We start from the raw sequence: 15,177 nt of genomic DNA on the forward strand, positions 1-15,177 counted from the left end.
AATTTGTTCACACTCCAAGATTAGCCTAAATTATCTGTGATATAAGGATTTTTTTCAGAACATTCTACAGCATTTCATATTCAATCAAAATTGATAATGTTGTTTCCTTAGGTACTTATATAAACTTTGCGATCTACACAAAGAATGTGATAACTACACTGAAGCTGCTTACACATTACTGCTTAATGCAAAGCTTCTTAAGGTAATATTTTAACTCAAGGTACCAAATTATTTTCCAAGCTTCTACAAGCTGTTGTCATTATGATAATACTTCCATTGAAATCACGAAACTGAACAAATTCTGTGATGGGTCCAGGATGTAAACAGCCTACTTTGCTTTTCTCATTGTAGTTCATAAAATAGTAATTGGTCTCACATTCCAAATTCCAAATATATCACAACGGTTTGGGATTGCCAATTTGCCACAGGCATTATATTGTAAACATGGCGCTGTTTTAAATAAAAAGATTGGTTTGTATGAAGCAATGTCATTTTCCACTTAGTAACATGAGATAGAATTTAATCCAGGTCATTTTGCCCATCAGATGAGAGCCCAATGTTGCCTCTGTTGGGGAAAGCATGTCTTATTCAGTGCCATATAGCTCCCACCAGGCCTTTCCAAGAGTGGAAAAGCTATCCTCTCAATGCTACTAAGCAGTCAGAGGTTAGGTGCTTTCCATCACAGGTAGCACCAACAGGAGCACGGACAGCTATCAACAGTGCAACCAAGAGAGGTCCAGGATCGATAAAGGATCCCGGAAGCCATAGTGAACCTCCAGCAGATTTGTGTTACAGACAAGGGTGAGAGACAGTCTGCACTCCATTATTATCCTTACTTTCTGTTTGTCAGGAGTCTTTTTATTATTCACTCGTGACGTGGTGTCGCTGGCTGGCCCAGCATTTGTTGCTTATCCATAGTTGCCCTTGAGAAGGTGGTGGTGGTGAATTGCTTTCTTGAACCACTGCAGTCCATGTGCTGTGGGTAGATCCAGAGTGAGAAAACATTGGTGAGATTCCCAAACCCTTGTTTTGGCAAAGTCAGTTTAAAAATGACCCTCTGAAAACTCTCCAAGTTAAATCAGGTTTGTTCACACATTCAAACCCAGACAGCCTTTGCGATTTGACACAGCTAAAAGCACTTAAGAAAGGTAGAAGACACGAAGGAGTTTTACACCTTTGAATATTCAAACCAAAAGGGTGATTATTATACTTTGTGAATATCTGAGTCCAGTGATGGCATGAAGGCTGAGATGGACATTTTTAATCTATAACGGACTTGAGGGTTCTGGACAAAAGGCAGAAAAGTGGAATTGAGGATTATCTGCTCAATGTGATTTTGTTGCAAGATGGAGCAGACTCAATGAGCTGAATAGCCTACATCCACTCATGTCATATTCTCTGGATGACTGAAGACAGGATTTGTACAATTTCCTCGAAGTCTGAGATGATGCTAAGAGACAGGAAACTAGTTTACTTTACAGGCAAATAAAAGAACCTTTCTTAAAATGGGTTTCAAACTGTCTAGCAGGCCTAGCTGTTACCCTGAAATTTAATGTTTTCCTGGCTAGTGGAATCAGACTATCTTGTATCGCAAACTGAGTCAAGAGTTCAGAAATTCTTCAATTAAAGTTCTTCAAACTGCAGAGGGAGTCGCTCAGATGAAGCTGTTCAGTGATTAGTTACTTTGGTTAACAGCAGAGTTCATACCCTCCGGAGAGATTTCATTGAACACTTTAGGATAGATTCACAGCAGATCTGACAGCACATATGGACAGAGAATCTGAGTCCAATATAAGTTCTGAATAAGAGTCATATTGGATTCAAAACGTTAACTGTGTTTCTGTCTACAAGGATGTTGCCAGACCTGCTGAGTTTCTCCAGCACCTTGTTTATATTTCAGATCTGCAATATATGCAGTGCTTTATTTTAATTTGAATTCCATTGTGGCCAAATTTCCCTTTGTGCGGAGCAATGAGGAAGGTTTTGGGAGGGGAACAAATCAGATAGGTTAGTACATGCCTCCTTCCTGCCACCATAGAAGTTAAAGTCTGGGCATGAAGGTCCGTATTCAACTTTCCTGCTCTGCCATGAATTTGAGATCCTTAAGTGGTGGTCAATTAATGACCCAAACCCAGATGGAAAAGTTGTAAGTTTGCTTGGAAACGGGTTCTCTTGATCTACATTAACTTGTTCTAATTTGAAGTGCTTTAATTATGCAATTTCTGAACCCTTGAATCAGTTTGCTTTTAACATCCAAACCAATCTCCTCTGAAGAAGAATAATTGGACTTGAAACATTAGCTGTTTCTAACTTCACTGATGCTGGCAATCCTACAGAGCTTCTCTAGCACATTGCTTTTGTTTCAAGTGAACTTAATCCTAGCTATGTTTAAAGTCTACCTGCATACATTTGCCACCCGGAATAGCTGGATATCATTTTGATTCGCATCAGAGAATTACATCTCTAATCTGTGTAGAATCGTAGAAATTTCAGTGTAGAATGTTGCCATTGGGTTAATCCTGGCAACATCAATCCACATTGAGCATCAGCTCCGATTCTACCACCTTTACCAATGGCACCGTGGCACATTGGTTAGCACTGCTGCCTTACAACATCAGGAATCTGGGTTTGATTCCAGACTTAGGTGATTGACTTGACTGTGTCTCCTGCATTTCCCGCAACACATCCCTCACACGCCGCTCCCGCAATAACCGCCCTAAGAGAATCCCCCTCGTCCTGACATACCACCCCACCAACCTCCAGATTCAACGCAGCATTCTCCGACACTTCCGCCATCTACAATCCGACCCCACTACCCAAGATATTTTTCCATCCCCACCCTTGTCTGCCTTCCAGAGAGACCACTCTCTCTGTGACTCCCTTGTCCACTCCACACTCCCCTCCAACCCCACCACACCCGGCACCTTCCCCTGCAACCGCAGGAAGTGCTACACTTGCCCCCCACACCTCCTCCCTCACCCCTATCCCAGGCCCCAAGATGACTTTCCATATTAAGCAGCTGTTCACCTGCACATCTGCCAATGTGGTATACTGTATCCACTATACCTGATGTGGCTTCCTCTACATTGGGGAAACCAAGCGGAGGCTTGGGGACTACTTTGCAGAACACCTCCGCTCGGTTCGCTATAAACAACTGCACCTCCCAGTCGCAAACCATTTTAATTCCACTTCCCATTCCTCAGATGACATGTCCATCCTGGGCCTCCTGCAGTGCCACAATGATGCCACCCGAAGGTTGCAGGAACAGCAACTCATATTCCGCTTGGGAACCCTGCAGCCCAATAGTATCAATGTGGACTTCACAAGCTTCAAAATCTCCCTCTCCCCCACTGCATCCCAAAACCAGCCCAGCTCGTCCCTTCTCCCCATTGCATCCCAAAACCTCCTCCCACCTCAAGCCGCACCTCCATTTCCCACCAACCAGCCTCATCCCGCCTCCTTGACCTGTCCCTCCTCCCCGGACTGACCTATCCCCTCCCCACCTCTCCACCTATACTCTCCTCTCCACCTATACTCTCCTCTCCACCTATCTTCTCCTCTATCCATCTTTGGTCCACCTCCCCCTCTCCTATTTATTTCAGAACCCTCTCCCCATCCCCCTCTCTGATGAAGGGTCTAGGCCCAAAACATCAGTTTTTGTGCTCCCGAGATGCTGCGTCACCTGCTGTGCTCATCCAGCTACGCACTTTGTTATCTTAGGTGATTGACTGTTTGGTGTTTGCACATTCTCCTCATTTCTTTGAGTTTTCACCAGGTGCTCTGGTTGCCTCCCACAGTCCAAAGATGTGCCAGTTGGTTGGATTGGCTATGCTAAATTGCCACATAGTGTCCAGGGATATGCAGGCTAGGTGGATTCGCCGTGGTAAATGCAGGGTTAAGGGGATAGGTTAGGGGTCAGGGTCTGGCTGGAATGCTGTTCAGAGGTTTGGTGCAGATGCAGTGGTCAGCTTGGCCTCTTCCTCACTGTAGGGATTCTATCAATCTCATTAGTTCACTCATTTCAGTCCAGTTCATGGCCTGCACTTGCTGGCAAGTAGATTGACACTGTCGTTTATAAAATCCAGATTGGAACCATCTTAATCAATCAAGATGGTGGGTGGAATCTTCCTTGCCCACGAATGCCATGGGCAAGAATTTTGGGGAAATTGAGAGAGATGTCCAGGGGAAACCATCGAAATATTGAGATAAAAAATTCTCAATTTCCAAACAGGTGTTGGATGACTAGATGAGATTTTTGCTAGTGAACAGCAAGACACTTGCATGGATCTTTGCTTGAAATACTAGCTAATCTCAACTCACAAATATGCAAATTCCCATTTTCTCACCTGCTAGATTAAACTAGACATCTAAAGTGGAAACCAAAAGTGATTACGTGGTGACCGCTTGTTCCTTCACGTTTCGATCTTGGACACCTAGGCCAACATCTCAAGGCAGATTTCATGGGCTGCAGTGACAGACATACCACTTCCAAGGACCTTGACATTGGCATTTGACACATATCAGCCTCACTATATCGTAAGGACATGTCTTAAACACACTTAGACTATGTTCTGAAGTTCATTGCTACATTTTAGAGTGCATGACCAACTTTCATTTCAATACTGTTGCAAGACTGCTTTGACAACAGAGATGGACACCCATTTTATGAAAGGGACAAGGGAGCATTTCAGGGTTATTGACTCCCACTCTTCTCACTTGTTCATTTTGTGTCTGTTTTGATGCCCTGGACTTTCCTGCCTTGCGCTGCATTATTCAAGGCATGTTGACTCAGTGGTTAGGTCTGATCCCTGACGGTGCCAGGGATCCAGGTTTGATTTCACACCTCGCGTGACTGTGTAGAGTTTGCACATTGTCCCCATTTCTGCATGGGTTTCCTCCAGGGGGTTCCGGTTTCCTCCCACAGTCCAAAGATGTGCAGGTTAGGTGGATTGGCCATTGCTAAATTGTCCCTGGTGTCCAGGGATGTGAGGGTTAGGTAAATTAGCCATGGGGTTATAGGGATAGGGTAGGGGGTTTGTCTGGATTGAATGCTGTTTGGAAGATAGGTGTGGACTTGATGGGCTGAATGGCGTGCTTACACCTGCTGAAGATGGGGTTCTAATGCTTGGATTGGTCTGGGTCGGTTTGCAGTATAATCTAAACACTGTGTGCCAAATTGTCTTTACATGCTACGCTGTGCATAATTGAACCAAGCAAAGAGGGGATGTGATGGAGGTTGAGGAGCAACAGAGTGGGAACAGTCATCCCAGGAAGATGATGAGAATATTGAGCAAGAGGAGTATCAACTTCTGCACAATAGAGCACAGCAGCACTGGGCACATTGAGCTAGGGAGTCCTTAGTTGACACCCAGTTCCAGTAGATGAGAACTGGGTGCGGTGATCATTCATTCTTGAAAGGCAAACAGTTTGTTTCTCTTCCAGGAGGCAAATGCAGTTTCTGCTAGTGTGTTTTCTGTTCACTTTTGCTGGTTTGAAGAGTATGATGGTTTTCCTGTATGTGGTAGTCCCACATAATGAAATGCTGAATTGCAGTGGGCATTTGGGGAAGACCAGCAGGAATTTAGAAAGTGATATAAGATGAGATGTGGCTAAGGACAAGTAAGTTCAGTGGCTTTGTGGTTAAATAGCAATAGGTATAAGAATGCATGGTGAAGGGTAACTCTAGATTACCAATGCTTGATTAAGTATGTGGCTGGAGTTACAAAGATGGCACCAGCACCAGTGATCCTGGGATATCCCAGCACGTGCTGAATACATCCACCTATGTTGAATGGGAGAATCAGGCTTCCATTTGAAGAATGTGGTACCCATAGGGCAAGGTATCTAGCTAATGGAGCGTGTTTGGAACCCCAACACAAGGACACTCTAAGCCTTGCAGAGAGAAGTGTTCCATTAAACTCAATGAAAATTATACTTAGCCACTTTCTGGTAAGATTCAGGCTGTTGTTTTTATATGATAGATATTTATATAGATTTTTCAAAGCTAAAGTCATTCAAACCCATGTTTAAGTTCTCATCATAAAAATAGAAAATTAAGTTCAAGGTCAGGGTATTTCTCTCCTGTTAAACATTTCTGTCGACACCGTTGATCGACTGGAGATTGGAACCAAGATGAAACTTCACTTCCTCCTTCCCTCTTTCGTTTGAGAAACCACTGAATTCCTAATATACAGGAATTGAAAATCTTCATATAGTTGTTTGATAGAACCAAATTTGAGAATCGCTGAGAAAAACATTTTCTGAAGCTTTTCTTTTCACTTTTGTTTTCTATTTATTTGTAGGATGTGGGCATTGCTGGCTGGCCAGCATTTCTTGCCCATCCCTATTTGCCCTTGAGAAGGTGGTGATGAGCTGCCTTTTTGAACGACTGCAGTCCTCCTGCTACGGGTTGACCCACAATGCTTTTAGGGAGGGAATTCCAGGATTTTGACCCAGCGACAATGAAGGAATGGAGATACATTTCCAAATCAGTGAGTGACTTCGAGGGGAATTTGAAGATAGTAGTGTTCCCATATATCTGCTGTCTTTGTCCTTCTAGGTGGAAGTGGTTGTGGCTTTAGAAGGTGCTGTTTGAGGATCTTTGGTGAACTTCTGCAGTTCATCTTGTAGATAGTACACACTGCTACTACTGAGCATCGGTGGTGGAGGGAGTGAATGCTTTTGGATGTAGTGCCAATCAAGCAGGCTGCTTTGTAATGGATAGTGTCAAGCTTCTTGAGTGTTGTTGGGGCAAGTGGGGAGTATTCCATCAGACTCCTGACTTGTGCCTTCAGGCTTTGAGGAGTCAGGAGCCGAGTTACTTACCGCAATATTCCTAGCTTCTGGCCTGCTCTTGTAGCCAATCTATTAATTTGGTGAGTTCAGCTGAGTTTCTGGTCAAGGGTAACCTGTAAGATTTTGATAGTGGAGAATTCAGTGATAGTAACACCATTGAACATCAAGGGACAATGATTAGATTCTCGCCTCTCAGTGATGGTCGTAGTCTGGCATTTGTGTGGCATGAATGTCACTTGCCACTCGTCAGCCCAAACCTGGATGTTGTCCAGACCTTGTCGCATGTGAACATGGACTGCTTCACTATCTGAGGAGTCATGAATGGTACTGAACATTGTGCAATCATTGAACATTCCCACTGCTGACCTTATTATGGAGGGAAGGTCCTTGATGAAGCAACTGAAGATGTTTGGGCCTAGGACACTACCCTGAGAAACTCCCACAGAGATGTCCTGGAGCTGAAATGATTCAACCCCCCACAACCACAACCATCTCCCTGTGTTTCAGGTATGACTCCTACCACTGGAGAGGTTGTTCCCTGATACCCATGATTCCAATTTTCTAGGGCTCCTTGGTGCCTCACCCGGTCGAATGCAGCCTTGATATCAAGGGTGTTGCTCTCACCTCACCTCTAGAATTCAGCTCTTTTGTCCATGTTTGATCCAAGGCTGTAATGAGGTCAGGAGCTGAGTGGCCCTGGCAGAACCCAAACTGGGCATCACTGAGCAGGTGCTGCTTGATAGCACTGTTGATGACGCCTTTCATTACTTTACTGATGATCGAGAGTAGACTGATAGGGCGGTGACTGGCCGGGTTGGATTTGACCTGCTTTTTGTTTACAGGACATACTTGGGCAATTGGCAAAATTGTCAACTAGATACTAGTAATGCAACTCTACTGAAACAGAGTTCTGAGGGAAGGTCACCAGACCCGAAACATTAACTCTGTTTTCTCCTTCACAGATGCTGCCAGACCTGCTGAGCTTTTCCAGCAACTTTGTTTTTGTTTTAATTCATATTATTGGCTATATTGGGTGCTACAGTCCACAAGAACAATATGTGGATATACCCCTCGCTCTTCGTTTAAAACTAGTCAAAGCTGTGGTGAAGTTAGTGTTTTGTTTGTTGAATTTTCCAGATTATACAGAAACATTTTCAGTTCTTTAATTAGAAAATCTTGCCCTTTTTTCCTACAGTTTTACCATTTTCATTTTAGGTTAGATTAGATTCCCTACAGTGTGGAAACAGGTCCTTCAGCTCAACAATCCACACTGCCCCTTGAAGCATCCCACCCAGACCCATCCCCCTATAACCCACACACCCCTGAACACTATGGGCAACTTAGCATGGCCAATCCACCTAACCTGTACATCTTTGGACTGTGGGAGGAAACTTGGGCACCCGGAGGAAACCCACGCAGACATGGGGAGAATGTGCAAATTCCACACACAGTCACCCGAGGCGGGAATCGAACCCGGGTCCCGGACACTGTGAGGCTGCAGTGCTAATCACTGAGCCACCGTGCCGCCCCATATCTTCTGTTTACCAGACATAAACCATCAGACATATAGTTTATAATTTTCTAATCCCACTTTTACTCATATCAATGATATAATTGAATCCCTACTGTGTGGAAACAGGCCCTTTGGCCCAACAAGTCAACACTGACCCTCAGACCATCCCACCCTGACCTATCCCCCTACAATCCACTTAATCTGCACATCCCTGAACACTACAGGCAATTTAGCATGACCAATCCACCCAGCCCTCGCATCCTTGGACTGTGGGAGGAAACCAGAGCACCCGGAGGAAACTCATGCAGACACAGGCAGTTGCAAGAATAGCAGTTTTATTATTTATCCATCAGATATTTTTGTAAATCATAGTTGTTAAACACTGACACATACACTCATGTAGACATTTAATCTAAACAAAGACATAGCAGAATATTTTAAAATATTCTTTTGTAGCGTATGAATGTTAAAAGTTACAGATCATGTGCAAAAGACGACTTGGAACCAGTAGTAATTTGAATAGTCTGTCAGCACTTGAAAAGCACCCAGAGCTGGTTGATACATTACTTAGTTCAGTTCGTGAAGCATGTGAGGGAGGGGCAATGAATTATTCCATTTGCTTGATTTTACCTTGAAAATGCACACAGTGGGATCTAGAATCTCTACAGTGCAGAAAGCAGCCCATCAAGTCTGCTCCGACTCTCCAAAGAGCTCCCTATCCTGTCCCCGTAACCCCACACTTACCATGGCTAAAATTGGGATTAGAACATTGTAACTTGCACGTCTTTGGACTACGGGCGGAAACTGCAGCACTTGACAGAAACCCATGCAGACATGCGGAGAACGTGAAAATTCCACACAGCTACCCAAGCCTGAAATCGAACACGGGTCCTTAGTGCTATGAGGCAGCAAAGCTGACCACTAGCTATGATTGGCTTTATCTCGTAGTTGAAAGAAGGAACTGTCAACTTTAAGAGACTAATGCAACTACAAAATAAGTTTAAGAAATATAATTAAAGGCAAATGTTAGTTTCTGGACTCTGATAACCCAAAGGATGTTGATCGTAGGGGATGTTCAGTGATGGTATTGCCATTGAACGTCATGGCTGATTGTTTAATTTTTTTTGAGATGGTCAGTGCCAGGCATTTGAGTGGTTTGAATGTTTCTTTCCACTGTTCAGCCCAAGTGTGGACATTGTTTGGGTCTTACTGCACTTGGTTGCTTCGATATCTGGGGAGTCATAAATAATGCAGAATATTGTACAATGATCAACAAACATACCCAATTCTGACCTTAATGGATGTGTGTTCATTGATGAAGCAATTGAAGATGGATGATTCTGGAACGCTACCGTGAGGAACTGCATAGATGTCCTAGAGCTGAGATAACTGACCTCCAACAACCATAACCATTTTCGTTTGTGTTACATGTGATGTCAATGAATGGAGAGCTATTCCCCAATTCCCATTGATTCCTTCATGCCATACTTGGTCAAATAAGGTTTTGGTCTCAAGGGTGGTCATTCTCACCTCAAATCTGAAATTCAGCTCTTTTGTCCATGAGTCAAGGTTATAGTTAGGTTGTGAGTTGAGTGGCTCTTGCAGAACCCAAACTGAGCAGCAGTGACCAAGTTATTGCTAAGCAAGTGCTGCTTGACACCATCATTGCTATCAAGCAGCACTTGCTTAGCAATAACTTTATTGATGCTGGAGGGCAGTTATTGACCAGGTTGGATTTGTCCTGCTGTCTGTCATTATAACAAAGCTGGCAATTTTCACTTGGTAGGATCAGTGCAGGTGTTGCAACTGCACAAGATCAGGTTGGCTAGGGGTGCAGCAAGATCTGGTGCATTCATATTCAGGGCTGTTGTCAAAAAGTTGTCAGGTCCATTGTCATTTCAGTATCCACCGCTTTCTTCTGGTTCTTAATATCACATAAGGCGAATCAAACTGACATCTGTGATGCTGAGGGCAGCCAGAGGAGACCACTGCTATTATTTCGTACAGCACTTGTGGCTGAAAATTGTTGCAAATGCTTCAGCATTATCTTTTGCCCTGATGTGTTGATTGCCCCATATTTGAGAATGTGGAACCTCCAGCCTTGGGATGGCACAGTGGCTCAGTGTTTAGCACTGCTGCCTCGCAGCACCAGGGTCCTGGGTTCAATTCCACTGTCGGATGACTGTCTGACTGGAGTTTGCATGTTCTCCCTGTGTTTGCATTGGTTTCCTCCCACAATCAAGAGATGTGCAGGCTAGGTGGCTTGACCATGCTAAATTGCCCATAGTGTCCAGGGGCCTGTAAATTGGTTGTATTAGTCATGGGAAATGTAGGGTTGTAGGGATAGGTAGGGGGTGAGTCTGGGTGGGTTGCGCTCAGGAGAGTCTGTGTGGACTTGTTGGACTGAATGGTTTGTCTGCACACTGTAAGGATTCAATTCTGTGGATTCTATGAATTAATTAATTCACGACTGGATGTGGCAGAACTGGAGAACATAAATCTAATTTATTAACTGTACAGTCATTTAGCTTGTCTGTTGCTGGCTGCTTATGCTGTTTGATATGCAAGTAATCCTGTATTGTAGCACCACCTCATTCGTAGGTATGTTAGATGCTGCACTTGTCATGTCTCCCTGCACTCAATGAACTCGTATCATTAGGTCAAAATGGTAAACCCTATCCATAACAATGTGGGTGTACCTACACCAAATGGACTGCAGCAAGAAGGCGATTCACCATAACCATCTCGAGGGCAACGCAAGCGAAAAGAACAGGAAATTGGGACACGGGGTTAGTGCAAAACCAGTCCAGCAAAGGTACAAGGACAGTGAGTGATTTGCTCCTTTCTGTCCTGTAAATATCAATGTGCAGTGATCTACGTAACAGTGAGAAATTTTGAAATATGTGTTATATTTATATAGGTATTTAAAATTAAAACACATACTCTTCTTTGTTAATTTTGTTAAGTGGTCTGACCAGCCATGTGCAGCTCACCTAAATCAGAGAGATGGATACCAAGCGCAGACCCAAGGCCAACTGAAAGAACAGCTTTACCAGGAAATTATCCACTACTTTGACAAGGGAAAGGTAAAATGATTTCATAATGCTGTATGAGTACAAGATGTCATAAAAAGGCAATATTTTCAGTTGCTGTAGGCAAAACCTTTTAGAAAAATGCTCTAAAAAGGCTTTAAGTAATTTACACAAGATACATAAAACCATGTATTGTCTTTAAAAATGTAACATACTATTATAAATCGTCTACATTAATAATCAGTAAATTTAAGTCTATACCAATTTCCTATCTGTATGCAGCAATATTTTAGCACTTCCAAACTTTTGAAACTCACTCCTTGACCGAAGTACAGCATTGTACACCCTGTCAATTTCTTCCTGTCAGGCATTCTAGAACCTGCTATCAGAATCGATTCCTGCTGACCCAAAGGGGGCTTGTCACCATTTAAATACTGCATCCATAGTTTGAGATGGTTTTATATGTACAATAAGCCCTCAAAGCTACACGTTTTACATCTGTTTTAACTATGTGAAATTGCAAAGTAACCTAGTTAAACAGCTATTAAGCTACTTTCATACTTTGAAACCGGCAATATTATATTCGTCAAGATTCACAAGATTTCCAGTATTGAAGTGTACATCCAAGTATTAAAAATATTTTCACAGTCTGAAAAACAAGGGAATTCATGTAATAAAATGTTAGTAGTTGTAATCAAAAAGTTTGAGAATTTATGTCCCTAGATCTAAGGAATTATTGCTAATATTCTTCTGCTGTATGCCCATTTGAATAGAATTCCATTACTTGAGAGCAAGTCTTAGCTGATTCAAATCCAAATTTACTACAGCTGAAAAGCTGTTTAACCAAAAATCTTATCCTGTCTAGTTACAAAAACATCTACGTTCACTGCTCCAGGTTATTTTTCTGAGCCAGATTCTCCTCCCCTGTGCCCCATCTGGAACTTTCTGAATGTTAAACTGCCCTCAACAAGGCCTGTGAGCCCCAGCAGTCATAAATATTTGTCTGCCAGTGGAGGTTAGTGTTTTGAAGTTCTGACTAGCCAGTAACATCCAAGAAGGAGGATACCTGGCTCAGAAAAAACCACAATGCAGATTCTGACCCAGTGCTAGTATCCCAGCTATACTGTGAATTTGCACATTTTAGGGCAGGAGGGCAGTGACAATGCCATTTTCTTCCTGCATGCATCTGTGTCATGATGTTAATTTCATAATGAGACTTAAGTTAGGTGAAATCTGGATGTTTCCACATTCATCTTAATTGTGTCTTAATTGGTCTGTACTTATTGAAAGGCAAACACCAAGATCTGCTCTCCTAGTCAGTCTTCAGAACTCAGTGATTTAAAATATACAGACTCATTATCCAGCTTTCCCCTTTTATCCTGTCCTTCAGTTCCCTGAAACAGAACAACTGTCAGCAAAATCATTCTTAATATGTTCCAAGGGAGATGGGATTGGGGGAGGAGGTGGTGGTGGTGGTGTGTGGTGCTTGGGCAGGGCACGGTGGCCTTCAGTATTTAGCACTGCTGCACCACAGTGCCAAGGACCCAGGTTTGATTCTAGCCTTGGGTGACAGTCTGTGAGGAGTTTACACATTCTCCTCATGTCTGCATGGTTTCCACCAAGTGCTCAAGTTTCCACCCACAGTCCAGAGATGTTCAGGTTGGTGGATTGACCATGCTAAATTGACCCATTGTGCCTAGGGATATACAGGCCAGATGGACTATTAGCCACAGTAAACAGAGTTCCAAGCATAGGGTGGGATGCTATTCAGTGGGTTGGTGCTGGACTTGAGGGGCCGAATGGCCTCTTTCTACACTGTAGGTTTCTGTGATTCAAATAAGCAACACATCAGTGTTTGGTGCCTTTGTAGCCAATGCAACAGTATGTTCTGTTACACAGAATTATTACAAGTGCTGAAGTGCAATATATTGTCATAATTAAAGAAATTTGTTAATTACATTATTAAATTAATACTTTTAGTTCAATATGTTCAGAATAGATTCAGAATTGGATTTAAAAGATTCTTGTTCTTGGAACATTTAACAGGCTCTGCTTCCATGGAGCTACATAATGTTATGTTAATTAAAATACTTACATTCTTCCCACGCAATTTTGAACCGGATCAGACTAGTTCCTTAACTGTCTCATTTGTTCAACTGCCAACACCAACATAATCATAATCACACAATTTTTCATTGATTGTATAATAACATTAACAATTTAATATCTTAAAAGGTCACATTTCCTATTTTTATATGAACTTTACTACTTTTTTCTAATTTTTCTGTTGGATGTGAAGATAATAGCATGCTTGTTAATTGTATATTGCTTAATCTATTGACTTTATATACTTTAAATATTAGATTAACCCCTGAACTGCTTTATTGTTGTAAGAAGTTCCTTATGAGCAGCGCGACTGAACCAGGAATACTATAGCAAAAATTACAAATTGTTCTTTTCTTTGTGGTGAAATAAAGCCTTATTACAGATATTAAGTTGTCTCATTTGCTAAATCTTATTACTAATTGTTTTAGTTAACACACATCCTGCTGCTTTATTCCCTTCAAATTCCTCAGCCTTCTCAGTTAACGTAACATTCATCCTACCTTTTCATTCCGTTGCTTATTGATACTTTTCCTTCCCTGTTTCCTGTTTATCAGTTCACCCTGTCACATTTCTTCTTCTAATCAATACATGCTAGTACCCTGCTTATATAGCTGCCTCTCTTCCCACAAAGGGTTGCATTTTTGGAGAGTCGAGATTACTCAGCTGATTTTTAAAAATGGTAGGCAAGATCTGGATGCAGACTTCCAACCCCGATTTCTGAAGGATCCAATTTTTGTCCGCAGGTTAAGGGAGCGGAGCATGAATCTTCCAGACACGAAACCTAAAACACTGCAAATCCATATATGTTTTGTGCTGAGTTAAAACAGACTCCATTCTGCTTTTCGAAGGAGTATAACCCACAGTTTAAAATTCCCAAATGATTGGAGTAGATGTAAAAGGACTTGAAAGGCGTAGTTGGTCAGTTTAAGTGTTGTTACACTGAGGAGGGTGGACTGATCAATTATCACACTCATCCATTAGTTGCGACAGAGTTTGTATTTTGTGCTATTGTTAGTGATATATATTAGACTGTTATTAGCTCACTATCAGTAAAAGGTCAACCTGGTTTCTGAACACCCTCCATGTTTGGAAAAATATATAGAACTCTGCCAAGTATTAACTTTAAAGAACTTTGACAAAGTAACAGTCCAGGTAGAAAAATTATTCAGGTTGTCATATGCTGACCTGAAGTCAAAATTACTTTCCACTTAGGTTGTTAGATATGAAATTTCTTGATCTGTTTGGATTAGTTATGGCCGGTTGACTTATATTTTACTAGAGAGAGTGTGTAGATTCACACTTTCTCTTTAAAATGCCTCCTTTTATGGCAATGAGGTCATCTGGTAAAATTTAAACACTCACATTTAGTGAGAGGTATTTCAGAGAAAAAGAGACAAAGCAAAGACTTGTCTCCCTGGAGCAGTTTCTGTCTATATTTAAAAAAAAATACTTTAAAACCAAAAACTAAAAAGTGTTTTGACTTTTGGTATCTACATTGACATCTTGTTTTCCTCATTTTTGAATGTATCATTTTTTGCTACTGTTGCCAATGTCCTCTAATTAAAAAGTGTTCTCTTAAATGAAAAAAAAGCAGCCATACTCCTGTCCACCAATCTTATCATAAATTAATTAATAAATACATCCAGTGAATTATGTATTAATTATTATTTTAGATAACTCATCTTGATACTAGCATCAGGGTCTAAAGTTTGTTTTTAAATTCTGAGGTCT

At 42.0% G+C, this 15,177-nt stretch overlaps 1 protein-coding gene across 2 annotated transcripts in view; it reads left to right on the forward strand.

The window, feature by feature from the left end:
- The window catches only part of dock1 (dedicator of cytokinesis 1), a 562,483-nt gene that overhangs the window by 453,540 nt on the left and 93,766 nt on the right, over positions 1–15,177 (forward strand). For both annotated transcript variants that reach the window (XM_048551079.2, XM_048551080.2), the window contains exons 37-38: positions 112–202; positions 11,275–11,394. In XM_048551079.2, the coding sequence (XP_048407036.1) occupies positions 112–202; positions 11,275–11,394 (211 nt within the window). The remainder of the gene's footprint in view (positions 1–111; positions 203–11,274; positions 11,395–15,177) is intronic.

This window comes from Stegostoma tigrinum, chromosome 20 (genome assembly GCF_030684315.1).
Source record: "Stegostoma tigrinum isolate sSteTig4 chromosome 20, sSteTig4.hap1, whole genome shotgun sequence".
NCBI lineage: Eukaryota > Metazoa > Chordata > Chondrichthyes > Orectolobiformes > Stegostomatidae > Stegostoma > Stegostoma tigrinum.